This window comes from Medicago sativa, chromosome 8 (assembly GCF_051527215.1).
Source record: "Medicago sativa cultivar Bolivia chromosome 8, Bolivia_mono, whole genome shotgun sequence".
Classification (NCBI taxonomy): domain Eukaryota; kingdom Viridiplantae; phylum Streptophyta; class Magnoliopsida; order Fabales; family Fabaceae; genus Medicago; species Medicago sativa.
This window is the reverse complement of record NC_140756.1, coordinates 29,085,598-29,105,370: the sequence shown is the minus strand read 5'-3', so window position 1 is coordinate 29,105,370 and position 19,773 is coordinate 29,085,598. Positions and strand designations below refer to the sequence as shown.

Genomic DNA, 19,773 nt, shown 5'->3' with positions numbered 1-19,773 from the left:
TTGCCGAGACAATTTTCTATCCACAATTAACTCCATGCTTTACCATTAAAAGCGACATGTGAATTTCTTAGTGTTGTTGTTGTAACAACAAACACTTCATTGTTTCAGTGGAAAGATGTATTTCTATAACTTGATTTATCCTTGTTTTATTTAGGGACAACTGAACCTTAATAAGTAACTTCTTTGGTAGACATGACAGATCGAAACGTCTTAAAATTGTTGTTTTTGGATTTTCAAACTGTTGTATTTGGATTTCCAAATTCTATTATCTACCGAAGTTGTTACTAGGTTGAGTCACGACCAGGTCGCTCTCTTTAAGACGTTTCGTGGCACTGCCCAAAATTGTGCAAGGCAGACTATCAACCACGCCGCCTCCAGGATAAAACAAGCCCAGCTACAACTGTGCAGTTAACTACTGCACTGTAGAAAACCGTTCGAGAATTACACCTCCAATATGGTACCAAGACCATTCTTTTAATACTGAAACCACTTTAATATGGTATTGTTACCACTCTGTTATGGTGTTGAGACCACTCAAATATGGTGTTATCACCATTCTAACTTTAATTTCTCCAAAACATCAATATGGCACCACGACCACTCAAATATGGTGATACCACCATTTCTCCTCAAATAGAAAATTATTGAAATAATTTATATACCGTTAAAATCATTCTTAATTCCGACGGGACATTATTATTACGAAAAGGGACTATGATCTTAATAGTACTCTTTATTCCGAAGGGACTTATATTATCGAAGGGACTATGTTTTTAAGACCATTCTTAATTCCGAAGGGACCTTAAACCGAAAAGGGACTATGGTCTTAAGAACACTCTTAAATCCGAAGGGACAGAAAAAGGAGATGAAGAGAAGAAAGACTCGTCAACACAAGTCAAGAAAGGGAGAAGAGAGAAAGAGTTCCTGACAACTCAATGAAACTATTTGGTGTGTAGAATGCACTATGTGAGCTCTCTATTTATAGAGAAAATTCACAACTAATAAGTGAGAAACTTTGGGAACAAGTAATACATTACTTTGTGATTAAGTAATTCACATATTAGATCTAGTACAAAAATATCTCAATTGAGTACAAAAATATATTATATTATGTACCAAAATATATTTCAGATCATGCACTAAAATATATTAGATTGCCTAGCAAAATATTTCAGATTGTGTTCCAAAATATTCTAGATTGCGTTCCACAATATTTTAGCAAAACTTGGGGACTAAGAAAGCACTTTCTAATAATGATTAAATTAATTATTTAATTTATCATTTCCAAATAATAAAAATATATATCAATATATATTTTTTCTCTAGTGCTTACTTCGTTCACATAATTATGTACCCCTATGAGAGGTACACCCCCACTATATAAACACTACTAATGTGTGTGTTCCATCCGATGTGGGACTACCACTTTTTTCAATTCACACAACACTAGTTCTACCCAACATGTGAATTTGTGTTTAATCTTTTTACTCAATTTCCACACATGTTCCAACATCTACTTCAAAAAATAAAATAAAAACGTGTATAAAATAGTTTTTAGGTATAAATAAATTGATCTTAAGACCCCAAACTTTCAAGAGCTCAAACTAGCTAGTGCCAATAATTTTATGCATCATATAAATCACTCTAAAAATTACAGTATGTATAAAGAGTTAAAAGTACCAACAAAAAACACTTGGCGTCTACAAAAGAATACAAAACTAAATAACCAATTATATTCCGATTCTAAAAATTCTACAAAACAAGCATATACATATAGTTTTTTTTAAGGATGCATATACATAGTATGACAACTCCTGAGGCTCCATAATATAAATAGAAAACTCCAGCTATGCATCATAAATAGCTAATCCTTGCGTGAATTAATTAATAAAAATTGGCATTGATGCATGTTGAACTTCTTGACTATGGATTCAATGAGCTTTGTAACAATAGATTGCTCAAATGGCATCATAATTCATAATTAGAAATATGCGTAAAACAGTGCATATTGAAAAATTGCTCTAATGTTGTAATGCAATTTTGAGTTTGACTGGTGGGAGACTAACTAGGGATGTCAAGGGTACCCATGGGTACGGATAGTATGATACTCGTCCCCGCCCCGTTGGATAAATATGATACTCGTGCCCGCCCCGATCCCTCATGGGTACCCACTATACGACTACCCGCGGGTATTGAGGTATCCATGGGTACCCATGAATTTTTGAATTTATTTATTTTTTTTACAAATAATAACTTTTTTAAATTATCAAAAAACTTCAACTTTTAAACATCCAGTTGACACCATTATTGGCTACCATTATTATCCAGTTGTCTCCAATATCTATAATTCAGTTGACACCATTATTTCGGCTTTCAAAAATGATGATGCCGTAATTTCCGAGGATCGATATGTCAAGTGGAATTGCAACAATCATATGGGCACCATTCAGAATGTTGATGGGAGTTGCAATGGTACTCCAACCCGCACTGGTTTTGGCGGCATTTTTCGCAATAATGGGGGTCTTTTCCTCTCGGCTTTCTCAGGTATGATCTCCCATTCAGAAGACATTTTGTTGGCTGAACTAACAGCAATCTATCACGGCTTGCGCATGGCTGTTGACATGGGTATAGATGATTTGGCTTGTTACTCGGATTCCCTCCTCTCCATTAATCTCATAAAGGGGGACATTCCGCACTATCATGTATATGCAGTCCTTATACAGAACATTAAGGATATATTGGCTACCAATAATTTTACAGTTTATCATACTCTCAGAGAAGGTAACCAAAGTGCTGATTTCATGGCAAAGTTAGGGGCCGCGTCCAATGCTGATTTCGTCATCCACACTGCTCCTCCGGAAGACCTCCTCTTGCTGCTTCGGAGTGACGCCTCGGGAGTCTTCTTCCCTAGGGCCTAGTTTTCCTTTTGTTTCTTGCTTTCTTTTCTTTTGTCTTTGATTAGCTTTGTAACCAAAAAAAAAAACTTTTAAACATTCATACATAATCTATTCAAAATTTCATAAATCATACATAATCCATAGAAAATTCATGATTCTTACATAATCCATATAATATGCATGTTTTATGATGTGAATGAAGTAGAAACGATGAACTTAATAAGATGAATTAAAAAAATAAAAAATAAAAATAGGTTATTAATGAATAATCTTAGGTGGATGGTAAAATTTCCTTCAATAAGGTAACAACTTTAAGTAATAAGATAAGATATATATACAGATATTTTAATAATTTACTTAATTTATTATCGGGTATGGGTACAATCAAATCCGTGTTCGTATCCATATAATAATGGATAGTCAAATACCCGTTTATTATGCCCATGGATACCCGTTTAGCTACCCGTCTCGTGCCCGTGATGGATTTTACCCATGGGTATCCGTGGGCATGGGTATTTTCGCCACCCCCAGAGACTACACTAGAGGCTATGGCAAGAGGTGGAAGTAAATTGAGTTTCATAAGACTTTTGTTTAGCCACTATAATTACTAATAGATCTTTGTAAACCTATTCTGACCTTACTAACATGATTAAGTCAGAGTTTTTTTTAATCAAAAGATAAGGTCAAACTTATTCTTCAATTTCTTGTCTCAAGCCATGACTTCTTGTGATATTTGTCACACTTTTGTTCATAGTGGTTCTTGTGGAAACTATAGCATCATATGGAGATTGATATGGACCTTATTATTAGTTTAGAATATAGATTCCTACAATGCAGTCTACCCTATTTACATCCTTAAAAATGAAAGAGTTGATTTAAGATGATGTAGAAATATAAATTTCATCCAGGATATCAATGATACGTTACACCATTGGAGGTGATCTACTAAAGTGAACTTAAAAATAAAAGAAACTAGTCATGTAATTAAAGTTTTGTCTTGACGCCACAAATCTAATAAGTACTCTCTCCGGTCACTATTATAAGCAAAAATCTACTTTTAGATTCATTGAATAAATGATGTATGTGGTCTATATTAATGGCTACATATATCACTTATTCAATGAACCTAAAACGTAGTTTTTTGCTTATAATAGTGACAGGAGGAAATAACCGATAAATCACAAGTTGTAATACTAAAGAAAGTTGATACGTGGCTATTTTGTCAATGTGGCTACCAAGGGGATGCATCATTCATTACTATGATAACCCGTACCCTTCAAAGTCACTATTGTTTATTACAGATGGCACCAAAAGAAAGATCAAAATAATAATTTGGTGGAACGATGGCACATTTCTTAAAGAGTTATCTTGGCATTCAAAAAAGTTATTAATAGTACTAGTAGTATGGTCATGTAGTTCAGCGACAAGCCAACAAACAAGCATAGAAGGAAGGAAAGGAATTAAAACAGTACGTGGTAGACTTCTCTTCTAATCAACTGCAATCGCCAGTCATTGCAATCATGATTTTGAACTGATTTTAACTTGCAATTTTGTGGCAAAGTGACTTTGAACACAATTTGGGAAGGTCCAAACTACGTGTATGTAAATCATTTCAAATATAATTTTTTACCCTAAGTCCCTTGCTTTTTGCCATTGGCTCGTGTGAAACCGCGTCAAAAGTTGAAACTACAAAAAAATGCCCTCAAAGAGGGTACAAGAAACAACATACCGCGGCACCAAACATTTGATGAATGGTTATTTACTGTAGTTCCCAAATAACCGGACACATTTTGTGTCATCCTTTCACCATGTTTTATTAAAGCTCAATGAATGGATAATTTTACTACTGTATGTTAAAACGAGTCCAGAACATGGAACAGATCCTTCTACATTTCAAATTTCATAACTGCCATTAAAAGGAGATATAAATATAATATATAAACTGTACAGAATACAAGCTCCTAAGCATCCTTCTGCATAGCATCTGTTAAGCAATTATAGTGTGCACAATTTCGAAGGGCTCGATAGGGTAAACAGAGTTTTGTCTCAAGCATCAATGGTCTCACCATATTCCTATATTATAGGCATCCACCTGCAGTGCCCACTTGCTCCCAGCACTGTCTAACCTTTTTCTATCTTTCCCAGCTTTGGTCTCAAGATATACTCTTCAGGTATAGCAATGAATCAGAGTAAACAAATCAGGGAAACATCCCCTCAAGAAACTCATCTATGTTATCATCATCGTCGTCGTCAATTTTATGATCACTGGACGATACCAACGCCCTCTTTCCTGAAAATACATATTAAATAAAGTTTAAGCTCATAGCAGCAAATGTCAGAACAGGATTTTCAGAGTAGAAAGAGGATTTCCAAACATTTAAGTTAACTATTAAAAAGCAAGTCGAGCAGGCAAAATGTGCTTTCCCGTATTGGTAGACAACGTTTCACATCATTATAGGAAAGATTTTACTTTCCTAACCAAACCCGCTTCCCATTAGACAATATTGTAAGTAACAACAAAATTAACCATGGAAGTTTGGCAAACCATTACAAAAGATGCAAATACAACAGCAAAAGATAAAGCCAATATACTTGCAAAACTAGAAGAGACAAAACCTCATATACCAAATGTCAATCACAACAAATAATTTCACAAAGAAAACAAGCACTGATCATTCTAAATCTAGGCCTTCCTACATTTTGCTTAAAGAAATGACATGAACTGCGTTGAATGAATTAATTACTTCATCAAGCACAAAAATTGATGCGTTATTATTAATACTTATATATTTTCATGAGAAAAAAAAAATCAATTGGTAAAATAATGATTCTCTTGCAACAAGAATAAATGCTGAACTTCAGAGTTTTTCATATCCTGATGTAAAATAGCCATAAAAATATGACAACTCCGAACCTTTTCGTCTTCTCTCTTCACTTTCTTGGCCCTCATCTAGATCATCATCACTCTTCGAACGACTCCTACAATTGAAAGGATTCAATCTACGTACTTTCATTTAATAAGTGAAAACTAAGAAGGGGTTGTGGGCAGCAATGTTCTTGCTTCTTACCTCTTTCTTCTATCATGCTTTTGTTGTCTTTTTTCTAATTGCTCCTTCTCTTTCTGCCTCTTGTAATTAAGTTTCCCTGCACATCTATTGAAAAATAACCAATAAATAAATGGAACAGAAATTTGATTTACCAGACAACCTTCAATTATTGAAAAAATGAGAACATGTAAAACCCTCAATAATGACTTGAAAGGAGACACTGTCAATCAAAGAGATGGATAACATCAAATTTTTTAAAAAGGATTATCCTAAATAATCTTTAAGCATATTGGCAGTTTATTCTAAATCAAATCGAAGACAATTATTACCGCAAGAATCACTTTCAAAAGGATCAGCCTCAAGTTTGGGAGTGTTATGTCAACTGCCCAAGTAAAATTACTTCTTCAGGTATTGTTATAGAGACAAATGAATGGTGTCAAATTACAACAGTATATGAAAATGGTTTGTTTTTCAATAAATATAAATATTGATAAGATAATAAAATAACTTGTAATATTCTTGAGGTACCCACGTCAGTGAGTTTCAAAACCAATTTAATTCAACTAATACAGGAAATCATACACTATTTGTAGATCAGATCCCATGGACTTGCAGAATGTAATTTAAGAAGCCAACGAGAGATTCGTTTTTTTATGGAATCTTACAGCAGAAATGTTTTAAGACAACGTTTCCAAAGGCCAGTACAGAGATTCGTTTTTTTATGGAATCTTACAGCAGAAATGTTTTAAGAAGACGTTTCCAAAGGCCAGTATACACTGATGTTTCCCGAGTGATGACCGTAAATGTATTCCAATTTCATATAAACAAGTCGTGTTATATGCAATAACCTAAAGAGGACCAAACATTTAACAGATATGACGAGGAACCATTATCCAGCAGGAGAATTGTAGAATGTAAACAAAGAAATTCAGTATAGAAGAGAGGGATTGACATTAGAATAACCCATAATTTGTTATACACACGTATGATACCAATGCTTAAATTTCATCATCAAATGATTGATATTAGTCACTTTACTAGAGGATATGGATTCAGAAGAAAACAATGACATGGGCAACAAAACCGGCAATGTTTCATACTAACTCACCTCTCACATGCTACCAATTTAACTAGAGCTTGTTTGTTCTCTCCAGCTTCAAAGTAACAAAAGTTCACCTGTAACGTGAAGCAAATAAATAAAAGAGTGGAAACATGTAGCGATATATACACAAATTATGAATCCTTAGCCCTCAAGTAGAACTGAAGTTAGTCATAGATTGATCAATCAAGAGTGGTGTTTAAGAGAGTAAGAAAAGAGAAGCATATATGCTGAATATCGTGCATGAACTATATCAAACTAAATTAATAAATATTGTAGCAAAGATCATTTTTATCTAATTATCAATTTACATGAAACACTGGAACTATAGACATAAACATACATTTCCTAATAAATAGCATAATGCATTCCAAAAACAGGGCAAACAACAATCATGCCCTTACCCACTAAATAGGGACAGCTACATGGATCAACCGCTGTAATTTACATTATATCTAAAGCCAGATCGTCAGAAATTATAATAAGGGTTCTTCCTAGTGGTTTTTCCTAATGTTTGCTACATTCTTCACCTTCCCTTTTGATTGGGTTATCTTCAATCCATCTTCCTCTCTACCAAACTAGTCAAAAAGATTGATTAATGGTAATGGGAAGAATACCTTACCTCATAGCTTGCTAATCCATCTTTCTCATTGCAATGCTTGTTACCGCATAAAAATTGGCCTGCAAAATTATGTGATATGTTAACTTTACGATTGAATAGGATTCTAAATCATATAACAAATTAAAGACAGCTCGCACTACTTCTGCAACTATGCAGTTAGAATAGGACAGGTAAATGAAAAATCTAGGATTCTAGCTTGTGCAACAGCAAAGGTCTATATGTCCTTCCAGAGTTAAGTTTTAAATCGTCTGTAGACAATGTTTATGAAGAAGATTAAAAATTGGAATTGGAATAATTTGTACAAGTTCGACAGTCTTAAGTATCTTGGGTGACCATATAGGAAATGACAAGGAAATAGATGTAAACCATGGGATTCATGCGGAAGGATGATATTAAGAAGTTCTTTCTGTTAAATTCTGTTTGCCTGTGAAAAATAGGTCTACTCAAAATAAATTTTACTAAAACAGATGTTGATTATGAGTTTAATGGATGAACTTCTTTGTGTTGAATTTAGACTACAGAGTGAACAAAACTAAAAAGCATTTGTTTTATGAAATAGTTCAAGTTAAACGTGGAATGGAGGCAAGCGAGTCATAACTAACTAAGTAAAACTAGTCAGCGAAAGAATAACCAATACCCTTGCCAGACATGACTTCCTTCTCTGTTCTCCATCTGAGACCAATCTACAAAATTATGCAATTTATCAGCATAAAACCGTTAAAGATATAATCCGCATAAAATGAGATCTCAGACTACAAAAAAAAAAAAAAACTATGGGGAAATTGACAAATCACAAGGTTCAAAATTACTAAAATGTACAATATTTAGCTAACCACCAAAAAAAAATAGGGTTACCATAAAAAAAAAAAAAAAATAGGGTTAAATATGTTTTTGGTCCCTATAAAATTGGGAACTTCTAAGTTTAGTCCTTACTTAATTTTAATAGGTTTTTTAGTCCCTACAAAAAAAAATTACTTCTAGTTTTAGTCCCTGTTACAACAAAGTTTGTTTAATTATCCTTAAACTCTTAAATTTTTGAACGATTTTTTTGAGACAAGTTTAGAACACTATGAAAGATTCATTTACTAAAATTTAGAATTTTTTTAACATGAAACGAATTAAATATGAATTTTTTAAAACGACAAAAGTTAAAGATAAAATTAACAAAATCTGGACGTAGAAATCAAATTTTGCGATAATTTTTTGCAGAGGAACTTTTAGTAATGTTCTTAACACGTCTACAAAAAATTGTTAAAAAACTCAAGAGCTTAAGCATAAATTAAACAAATTTGAATTGAGGAGGGACTAATACTAAGTGCAAAAAAAAATTTAAGGACTAAGACAACTATTAAAATTAAGTAAGGACTAAACTTAAAAGGTCTCAATTTTATAGGGACCAAAAACATATTTAACCCAAAAAAAATATTCTAAATGCAATGAGTGACTACCTTACCACTCTTGTACTGCGACATGTCAGCAAGACAGTATCTTAAAAGGATTTAAGGCAACAAAAAAATAAGTAATACTAAATTTTGATAGAGTATAATTAGAATACATCCCTATATTTGTGTATCAAAAGCAATTTCAACGACAACTTTATATATCCTTTCTGACCTTTCCTATAAGCCATTTTAGATAAAATATTTTTTGTACGACCAAGTTCAGTGAATGGAAAGCAAAATCTAGTAAACAGAGCTTTCTAAATTTATGTTGCAATGCATTAGCTCTTACATATGGACTCCTCCAACTAATTAAACCAAATCTATAATAAAAACCCAATGCCGATATCACATAAGTAATAAAACAGGGTGATATTTTTGGTCCCAATAATCAAAATTAGGCAAATGTTGATTCTGATTACTATAAAAAAATTATAAATTTTTAGTTTGTGCCTTTAACCAAATAGTGTCTTCAGTCTTGAAAAAAATTCAAAAGTTGTGTTTTAAATCCCCTAATAATAGACTATAAACACTATTTTTGTTAAAAACATGGACTAAAAACGAATAAATTGTTTATAACACCAAAATCAACATTTGCCCAATTTCTAGGAATCAAAAATACTGGTAATACTAACAAAGGAATAAAGAAATAAATACTCCTCGATATAAATATCTTTAGTAAAAAAATGAATTGTGCAAAGGATACTCCTTAAAAAGCTTAGCATAATAACGCTTCACCAGCCTTTGCTCCCATGATGGATCCATATCATCTTCCTCTGACCGTATAAATCTTGCAACACGTTTGGATAAACAACATTAAAATTCTGACACAGAAACAGACAAGTTGATAGAAAAGATGGTAAGGAAGAAAGGCAAAGTATTTTTCCAATAATAAAAGATATTCATGCAGAAGCTCCGAAAGGATCCTGAGTAAGGTAGACAATTTACTCATATTCGTGATTTCAATAGTCATGCCTTGGGGTTTTAGTTTTATTTTCTTTCTTTTATATATATACAGAATCCCGTTTTTCTATTTCTATGCAAAATTAAAATACTTATCTTACATATGACAAGTTTTGTGTTACAAAAGAGGAAAAATAAGACAAGATTAAGAAATGCAGTGCATGAAATTGGCACCAGTATTATCTTACATACAGCAAGATAACAAGCTTACCTATATCCCTCTCTTAGAGTGTCTTTATCTGTTTTAATAGGCAACTTTAAGGTTGAAGGCTTTTCTTCTTTCTCATAGAAACTAACTGTAGGCACAAAAAATTAATCTCAGAAGAATTGATCAGTTCAATATAATAGTACAGTTAAACAAAATGCACAGTAAGCTGAAATGTCATGGAAATCTGATTCTGACATATTGTCATGGTAAAAGGAACTTGAAGCATTTGTAACTGAGCATTATTGCAATCACTACAATGAGATAAAAACTTCTCTCAAAACAAGACACGAATGACAACTGCATGAACAATAAAAGCCCTTTTTCAATGTGGACAACCAAATCCTGAAGGCTATTTGAATCAAAATTTAAAATCTCAGTATACGATCTCTCCATCAGACTTCTGACAGATCACAAAAAATGAAAAACAAGAGATTTCATCACCAAGCCGTAACCAATTTAAGCATCCCAGCACAAACCCAATAAGAAATTGCATCTATTATTAACCAATCTTTTTGTTCTTCAATTGGTGGAACTAGATAAAAAAACAAAAATCACATGCATGTTTAATAGCAAGGGGTTGTTTGAATTTCCGGATGACTGTAGCCTCCTTCCTTTTCCTTAATGGAGAAGACTGTTCATCATCCATTTACTGTAGGACATTAAGACCAACCAAATCAATAGCTCAAAATTTGATTAATCCTTATTGTCCATTCCCAAACAAAAAATAAATAAAAAATGGCATCCGAAAAAACAGTTAGAATCACATAATTTGAAACATGAAAAGTGTTTGTTCAGATCTACTTATTTGAGTTTATCTACTAGTATAAACACTTCTGCGACTGTTTGAGAGAGCTTATGAAAAACAACTTATGACATGTTCTTAAGCTGTTTTCAACTTATTTTGATAAGCTTTTCATGATAGCTTCTGGATCAAAAACAGCTTATAGTTCATATGAAAACATATTGATTTTATTTTATCTTTTTTATACGCGCTTCATTAAAGCCAACCAACTTATTTAGAAGAAAATTGTCATAAATGATAAGTGTCCATTAGGATTGACTTATTTGAACTTCTCAACTGGTATAACTTATGAACGCAGTTTATGACATGCTGATAAGTTGTTTTCAACTTATTTCCATAAGCTCACCAAAATAGCTTATGAAAACATCTTACAACTTATAGGAAAAGAGATTAATTAAGCTGTTTAGCAAAACATGTCTTAAACAATTAAGCATTTTTTTTCTGAGATTACAGTAACCAATGAAATCGGTTCAAAAACAATCTAAAGCACATTTTACATTGAAACTAACAAGAACTGAATTTACTTTAAGTTTGAATTAAAATTTGAAAAGAAAGTTACCGTAATCGTTGATAAACTTTTTGTGGCGATCGTATGCATTAAGACCTCGAATATGAGCCTGATACTGTCTGCAATTACAATGAGAAACAGAAACAAGTTAGGATTTATCGAAGAATGAATGAGGAGGGAATGAAAAGAAACGGAACTCACTGTTTTCTCTCTTCTCTGTCGAATATCGCGGATTTCAGAGATCCCAACGATGTCATGGTGAATGAAGAAGGAGCTACGATCAGATTTTGGGAACAAAGGTTTGAGATTTATTGGGGGGAAGAACACGCGTTCATTTTTTTCATTCCAGTTTCGCAATCCTCTCTTCGATTCTACCAAAAAAATTAGGTTTTGTTTTTGCTGGTTATACAGGTAAGGAATTAACGAAAATACCCTTATCCTTTTACAAATTTTCAACTAGCACTTAAACGAGTGGTGTTAGAAGGAGTTCGTTGTTTTCTGCGGTTAACAGAGACAAATGCATTGCAATATAAAGAGGTTGAAGTTAAAACACACATGAAGTGTTTGAATTAGCACTTGAAACATTGTCATCGCACGTTTACTAAAAAGCTTAAATATATAGCTTCAGCAAATCACGCTAAGAAATGTATGGAAGTGAGAAATTAAGTTTAACCGTGGAACCAAACATCATATCAATTGATTATTTATCTCAACACATTATGATATGATATGATATATTTAGGGTACCTCCGAGACCTAATATTTTTTTAGCAAAAATGATATCTTCTCTCTCTATAACTGTATATTTTTGGTAATAAAATCATTGTACCGACGACTCTTCGGCATGGCGGTTTCCAGGCGTTTTCCTCGATTCTAGAAGCTTTTCGCGATTCATTTCGTTGGATCCATCATCTATTGCGCCTTTTCATCGGGTTTCTCTGTTTTCTCACTGGTGGTGGTTCTTTCTTCACTGAAGTTCCTCGAGTGCCTTTCGCTAACTTGGCATTTGGTAGCGTTCTCTTACGTTTCTCGGCGGTTTCGAAGTCTCGTATGGTGTCATGATTTGTCCTTGTACCTTTATAGGATCGTCGGTGTCAAACCTTTACACAAATTGGTTCTCGAGCATGTTGTCATGATTTGTCGAGGTCTTCTTCCAGTGAAACCTTTGTACAAACTGTTTCTCAAGCATGTGACCTTCCTCTGAGCCAACTTCCTCCTAAGGTTGTGCTAGGAGACACAATGAGTATGAAAACTACTCAATCTGAGTTGGGCTTAAAAAATGAGCTTTTCCATTTTAAAGTAGCAAAAAGCAGTGTTGGCTCAAATTTGCCACACTTGAGAAGCCCAAGTGTTAATTTTTCCACACTTGGGGCGCCTAGCCCACACTTGGGGTGCATGGGCATGCTCAGGCGCATGGTCAATGCGCGCCCCAGTGTATTTTCCTGGGCGTAAATGCATGTTTCTTCATCTTTTTAGGTTTTTGCTTCCATATAAAATGTGTTAGGACTTAGGAACAGAATTCATCCATTTGTAATGTCTTCTGAGGCATCTTGAATCTTCAATTATGCTCTTCCCAATGTTTTCGCAAGTCTTTAGATGTCTTGCTTTATCGAGTTGCATGATTTCTTCGTGAATTACATCAAAACACCTTAGAATTGTTATGTTTCAAAAAAGGCATAATTATATGACTAAAATATAGAAAATGTTGCAAATATCCCGAAATCATAAGCAATTGCTCTAATACTCCACTATTATGGATGAAAAGCCTACTGAAAAATGATTGACAAACATGCAAAGAATAACGTAAGATGACCTGTCATCACAATGGCGAACTTAAATTGTTGCTTGTCCTCAGGTAACGAAATAAAACAAATTTTTTCTTTGCATTTTTTTTCCTTCAGAAAAACATACCTTTCTCAAGAGGTTGCTCAGATTATCATCTTGACCCATTTACAGACTTGACTTACTTACCACTTTTCATCCAAGCGGGACATGCTTAGAGAAGATAGCTCATACTCTCAACCACACTCTTTTTCAGGATACACGTATGTATCTCCTAAAGCCAGTAGGGTTGATCACAACATTTGCCCACTTCAATCGTCACGTGAATGTACCTTATTGTAAATTTGAAACAATTCTAAATAGACAGTCAACACCGTGTTTTAATTTTATTGTAAATTAAAACATCCTATAAGCATCCAGGAAAAACACAATTAATATCTTGATATAAATCCTTTGAAATCTTAGTAGTCTCTTAAAATCTTAGTATATAAATCCATTGAAATCCAAATTAAAAATCTTGAGAATCTTTTAAAATCTTAAAAGTCATTGAAATCTTGCATTGTCTTTTAAAATCCACTAGACTTTTTCATCCAAAAATTGTCTTTTAAAATCCTAATCTAATACATCCTCTTAGACAAAGTGAGTATTTTTTTTAAGGATTCCAAAATACATCATACAAGTTACATATAAGACCATTTGCAATGGCTTGTTTAATGTAGGTTTCAATAGAAGATGCCTTTCCAATGGTCTGTTTAATGGTTGTTGAATAATGACATGGGATGATAGAGAGGATGAATGCATTCAACACAATTGAAAGCTGCTGAAATGCCACACGTCGCAATTTTACTAGACAGAATCTAACGCGTGTTGCACACGCGCCGACATCACGCGTGCAAAGCAGAGCTGGGAGAGAGAAGAAGAATTCTAGAAATAATGGGGGACACGTGTTGCTACCTTATTGATTTCTCGATTTTTAATAATTTTAATAATAAAACCTCAATTATTTCGTTTTAAAATAATTTAAAAAAAATAAAAAAATACCAAAATTTATGATTTTTTTTTCTCTATAAATAGAGACTTGGTTCATTTGATTTGAACATAGAAAAAAAACCAAATTTTTCACTATCTTCTTCTTATTATTATCTTTCTATTAGCAAACTAAATAGAGTTTTAATCTTTTTTTAATGAAATGGATCCCAATAATAACCATTTCAACACTCAAAATTATTCTAATTACCCATTTAACTACGAAAATCCCAACAATTATCCAAACCCAAATCTTCTTTTTGTTGTCTTGCATTTTAACCTATTTGTGTGTCGCGTGCTTAGTTTGTTGTATTGCATTTAAAGTTATTAGACCTATAAAAATAAATTATTTATTTTTTTTCGTTTTTACAAAAAAAAAATTTGTTAAGTTTTTCTTTATTTTAATTTAATTATATTCGATAATTGTAATTTTATGTAATTATAAAAACAAGAATATAAAATTAAATAAGAATAAGTAATAAAAGGTGGTGGGGTAGAGTGTTGAATGAAAAAAACCATTGGAGAGGTAAAAGTTGAATGAGTGTTGAATTAAGAGAGAGAAAATGATATGAAGTGTTGGAAATTGAAAAAGTAGATATTGAAGGATGTTGAATGGGGTTAACCGGCGAGGTCTAACATGAGGGAGCCAATAGGTCCCTCATCTAGTGAGGGAGCAAAAGATGCTTTTTTTTAACCTTAGGATTATAACATTGGATTGGATCTACTCCACCTCAGCAAGAGAGCTCCTACACCTCTCCACACTCAATCAAAACAGACCCCACATATGATTTTCTCTCCCCTCTATCACTTGCTTATCTTCTCTGCTATTTCTCTCTCTTAAGTTTCTTCCCCATTTTACAACCCAGAATTCATATGCATACACTGATATCGTTCTCACCTCCTTTCCTCTTTTTTTTTTTTCAACGAAGGAAAAACACCATTACTAGTAAACAACATGAAAGTATCAAAAGCCCAATGAAACACTAAATGCTGAAACTGTGAACACAAAATATAAATCAACAAATCCAATTCACCATGACTTCGCTCACTCAACTTCAAAAACGCAGAAGCTGATTTTCTTTAACGGCGTTTTAGCATTACCTTCGATTAACCATTTCAACGTAAACCTAGCACGTGGTATATGATTCGAAGCTAGAAGCAAACGAATTAAGATGCAATAAGAACGAACGGTGAAACGGAATTTGAATTTTTTTGAAGCGAAACTGAAGAAATTAACCTCCTTTCGTCCAAATTAACTTCATGCCATCCAATTCCGATCAAAAACTGCGTAAAAATTGATGAATTTCATTGAGTACCAAGGGAGTTCCGGTCGGGTCGATGCGCGGGTCAAAAAACCCGTTTTAGTGTATATGGGTGAAGAAGATGACACTAAAAAAAAACTTAAAAAATAAAAACACTACCTACGCAGGAATCGAACACGCACCCCCCATCACACATGAGTCCTAACGTATACCAACTGTACTGCAATTACAATTGTTATTTTGTTAGATTTTTAGTTTATTTATTTACTATTACCAGTTGTGAATTGTGAGCAAAAATCAATGATTTAATTCATTTATTTTTTGGTTTTTATATAAAGCAAATCTTACATAGATGCAAGTCTAAATAAAATTTATACGAACACACGTACATTAATTATAAAATTTTAAAAAAGACGATATTATGTGATGTGACTAAATTATTATTTTTTTAAAAATTTTATCATAGTTGTGTGTGTCCGAAACCGAAGCATGTTTAGTCGATCCCACCGTTGGATGTGACCCTCACAGAGTTAGAAGGAAGCAGAAACTGGAATTTCTCAGATCAAAATCCCGGACACGTGTCTACCTGACAAACTATCCCTTCAGAAGCCTAGTCAACTAGGAACGAGAGCTCCCCGGTAACTGAAACGTGTCTAACATTGGATCCGAAGCATGTTTGGTCGATCTCACCGTTGGATGTGACCCTCACAGAGTTAGAAGGAAGCAGAAACTGGAATTTCTCAGATCAGAATATCGGAGACGTGTCTACCGGACAAACTATCCCTTTAGAAGCCTGGCCAACTAGGAAGGACAGCTCCCCGGTGACTGGAACGTGTCTAACATTAGAACCGAAACATGTTTGGTCGATCCCACCGTTGGATGTGGCCCTCACAGAGTTAGAAGGAAGCAGAAACTGGAATTTCTCAGATCGGAATCCCGGACACGAGTCTACCGGACAAACTATCCCTTCAGAAGCCTTGTCAACTAGGAACGAGAGCTCCCCGGTGACTGAAACGTGTCTAACATTGGATCCGAAGCATGTTTGGTCGATCCCACCGTTGGATGTGACCCTCACAGAGTTAGAAGGAAGCAGAAACTGGAATTTCTTAGATCAGAATATCGGAGACGTGTCTACCGGACAAACTATCTCTTTAGAAGCCTAGCCAACTAGGAAGGACAGCTCCCCGTTGACTGAAACGTGTCTAACATTAGAACCGAAGCATGTTTGGTCGATCCCACCGTTGGATGTGGCCCTCACAGAGTTAGAAGGAAGCAGAAACTGGAATTTCTCAGATCGGAATCCCGGACACGTGTCTACCGGACAAACTATCCCTTCAGAAGCCTAGTCAACTAGGAACGAGAGCTCCCCGGTGACTGAAACGTGTCTAACATTGGATCCGAAGCATGTTTGGTCGATCCCACCGTTGGATGTGACCCTCACAGAGTTAGAAGGAAGCAGAAACTGGAATTTCTCAGATCAGAATATCGGAGACGTGTCTACCGGACAAACTATCTCTTTAGAAGCCTAGCCAACTAGGAAGGACAGCTCCCCGTTGACTGAAACGTGTCTAACATTATAACCGAAGCATGTTTGGTCGATCCCACCGTTGGATGTGGCCCTCACAGAGTTAGAAGGAAGCAGAAACTAGAATTTCTTAGATCGGAATCCCGGACACGTGTCTACCGGACAAACTATCCCTTCAGAAGCCTAGTCAACTAGGAAGGACAACTCCCCAGTGACTGAAACGTGTCTAACATTGGATCCAAAGCATGTTTGGTCGATCCCACCGTTAGATAAGGCCCTCACAGAGTTAGAAGGAAGCAAAAACTTGAATTTCTCAGATCGGAATCCCGGACACGTGTCTACCGGACAAACTTTCCCTTCAGAAGCCTAGTCAACTAGGAACGAGAGCTCCCCGGTGACTGAAACGGGTCTAACATTGGATCCGAAGCATGTTTGGTCGATCCCACCGTTGGATGTGACCCTCACAGAGTTAGAAGGAAGCAGAAATTGGAATTTCTAAGATCAGAATATCGGAGACGTGTCTACCGGACAAACTATCTCTTCAGAAGCCTAGCCAACTAGGAAGGACAGCTCCCCGGTGACTGAAACGTGTCTAACATTAGAACCGAAGCATGTTTAGTCGATCCCACCGTTGGATGTGGCCCTCACAGAGTTAGAAGGAAGCAGAAACTGGAATTTCTCAGATCGGAATCCCGGACACGTGTCTACTGGACAAACTATCCCTTCAAAAGCCTAGTCAACTAGGAACGAGAGCTCCCCGGTGACTGAAACGTGTCTAATATTGGATCCGAAGCATGTTTGGTCGATCCCACCGTTGGATGTGACCCTCACAGAGTTAGAAGGAAGCATAAACTGGAATTTCTCAGATCAGAATATTGGAGACGTGTCTACCGGACAAACTATCCCTTCAGAAGCCTAGCCAACTAGGAAGGACAGCTCCCCGGTGACTGAAACGTGTCTAACATTAGAACCGAAGCATGTTTGGTCGATCCCACCGTTGGATGTGGCCCTCACAAAGTTAGAAGGAAGCAGAAACTGGAATTTCTCAGATCGGAATCCCGGACACGTGTCTACCGGACAAACTATCCCTTCAGAAGCCTAGTCAACTAGGAAGGACAACTCCCTAGTGACTGAAACGTGTCTAACATTGGATCCGAAGCATGTTTGGTCGATCCCACCGTTAGATAAGGCCCTTACAGAGTTAGAAGCAAGCAGAAACTTGAATTTCTCAGATCGGAATATCGGAGACGTGTCTACCGGACAAACTATCTCTTCAGAAGCCTAGCCAACTAGGAAGGACAGCTCCCCGGTGACTGAAACGTGTCTAACATTAGAACCGAAGCATGTTTGGTCGATCCCACCGTTGGATGTGGCCCTCACAGAGTTAGAAGGAAGCAGAAACTGGAATTTCTCAGATCGGAATCCCGGACGCATGTCTACCGGACAAACTATCCTTTCAGAAGCCTAGTCAACTAGGAAGGACAACTCCCCGGTGACTGAAACGTGTCTAACATTGGAACCGAATCGTGTTTGGTCGATCCCACCGTTGGATGTGGCCCTCACAGAGTTAGAAGGAAGCAGAAACTGGAATTTCTCAGATCGGAATCCCGGACGCGTGTCAACCGAACAAACTATCTCTTCAGAAGCCTAGTCAACCAGGAAGGACAACTCCCCAGTGACTGAAACATGTCTAACATTGGAACCGAATCATGTTTGGTCGATCCCACCGTTGGATGTGGCCCTCACAGAGTTAGAAGGAAGCATAAATTGGAATTTCTCAGATCGGAATCTCGGACACGTGTCTACCGGACAAACTATCCCTTCAAAAGACTAGTCAACTAGGAAGGACAACTCTCCGGTGACTGAAACGTGTCTAACATTGGAACCGAATCATGTTTGGTCGATCCCACCGTTGGATGTGGCCCTCACAGAGTTAGAAGAAACTGGAATTTCTCAGATCGGAATCTCGGACACGTGTCTACCGGACAAACTATCCCTTCAGAAGACTAGTCAACTAGGAAGGACAACTCTCCGGTGACTGAAACGTGTCTAACATTGGAACCGAATCATGTTTGGTCGATCCCACCGTTGGATGTGGCCCTCACAGAGTTAGAAGGAAGCAGAAACTGGAATTTCTCAGATCGGAATCCCGGACACGTGTCTACCGGACAAACTATTCCTTCAGAAGCCTAGTCAACTAGGAAGGACAACTTCCCGGACGAATTATCCCCTCATAAATTAGTCAACATAGAAACTTGTTTACTCCGTGGACAATTATAATTAATCCTATCATTGAATATGGTATATAGACGTGTCGATCCGACAAACTATCCCCACATCCCGACAGAAACATAGGCAACTAGGAAGACCATTCATACGACGATTGAAACAAAGATTTCGATTGTCGAATTTCGAGTTCGTACATTGTTCTTAATCCTCTTTGGTCTAATTCAACTTTTGAATTATTTATATAAAAGAGAAATACTTAGTTGAACACAACCCCAAATAAAAAATTCGGACACACATAACAATGATGATATTTTTTTTAAAAAATAATAATTTAGTCACATCACTTAATATCGTTTTTTTTATT

General features: G+C 35.5%; 2 protein-coding genes across 2 annotated transcripts; one reads left to right on the top strand and one right to left on the bottom strand.

Annotated features, from left to right (window-relative positions):
- The first annotated feature begins 2,086 nt into the window (after positions 1-2,086).
- Positions 2,087-2,918, top strand: LOC146898179 (uncharacterized). Its single transcript, XM_085736514.1, has 2 exons — positions 2,087-2,189; positions 2,296-2,918. Exons 1-2 carry the CDS (start codon positions 2,087-2,089, stop codon positions 2,916-2,918), a joined length of 726 nt encoding a protein of 241 aa, XP_085592640.1.
- Positions 2,919-4,791: 1,873 nt separating this feature from the next.
- On the bottom strand, positions 4,792-11,951 carry LOC146898178 (folate-sensitive fragile site protein). Its single transcript, XM_085738514.1, has 11 exons — positions 11,787-11,951; positions 11,637-11,704; positions 10,279-10,363; positions 9,811-9,894; positions 9,114-9,153; positions 8,303-8,348; positions 7,666-7,724; positions 7,053-7,120; positions 5,966-6,049; positions 5,812-5,876; positions 4,792-5,187 (listed from the first exon to the last, which is right to left on the bottom strand). Exons 1-11 carry the CDS (start codon positions 11,840-11,842, stop codon positions 5,096-5,098), a joined length of 747 nt encoding a protein of 248 aa, XP_085594640.1. The 5' UTR covers positions 11,843-11,951; the 3' UTR covers positions 4,792-5,095.
- Between the last annotated feature and the right edge of the window lie 7,822 nt (positions 11,952-19,773).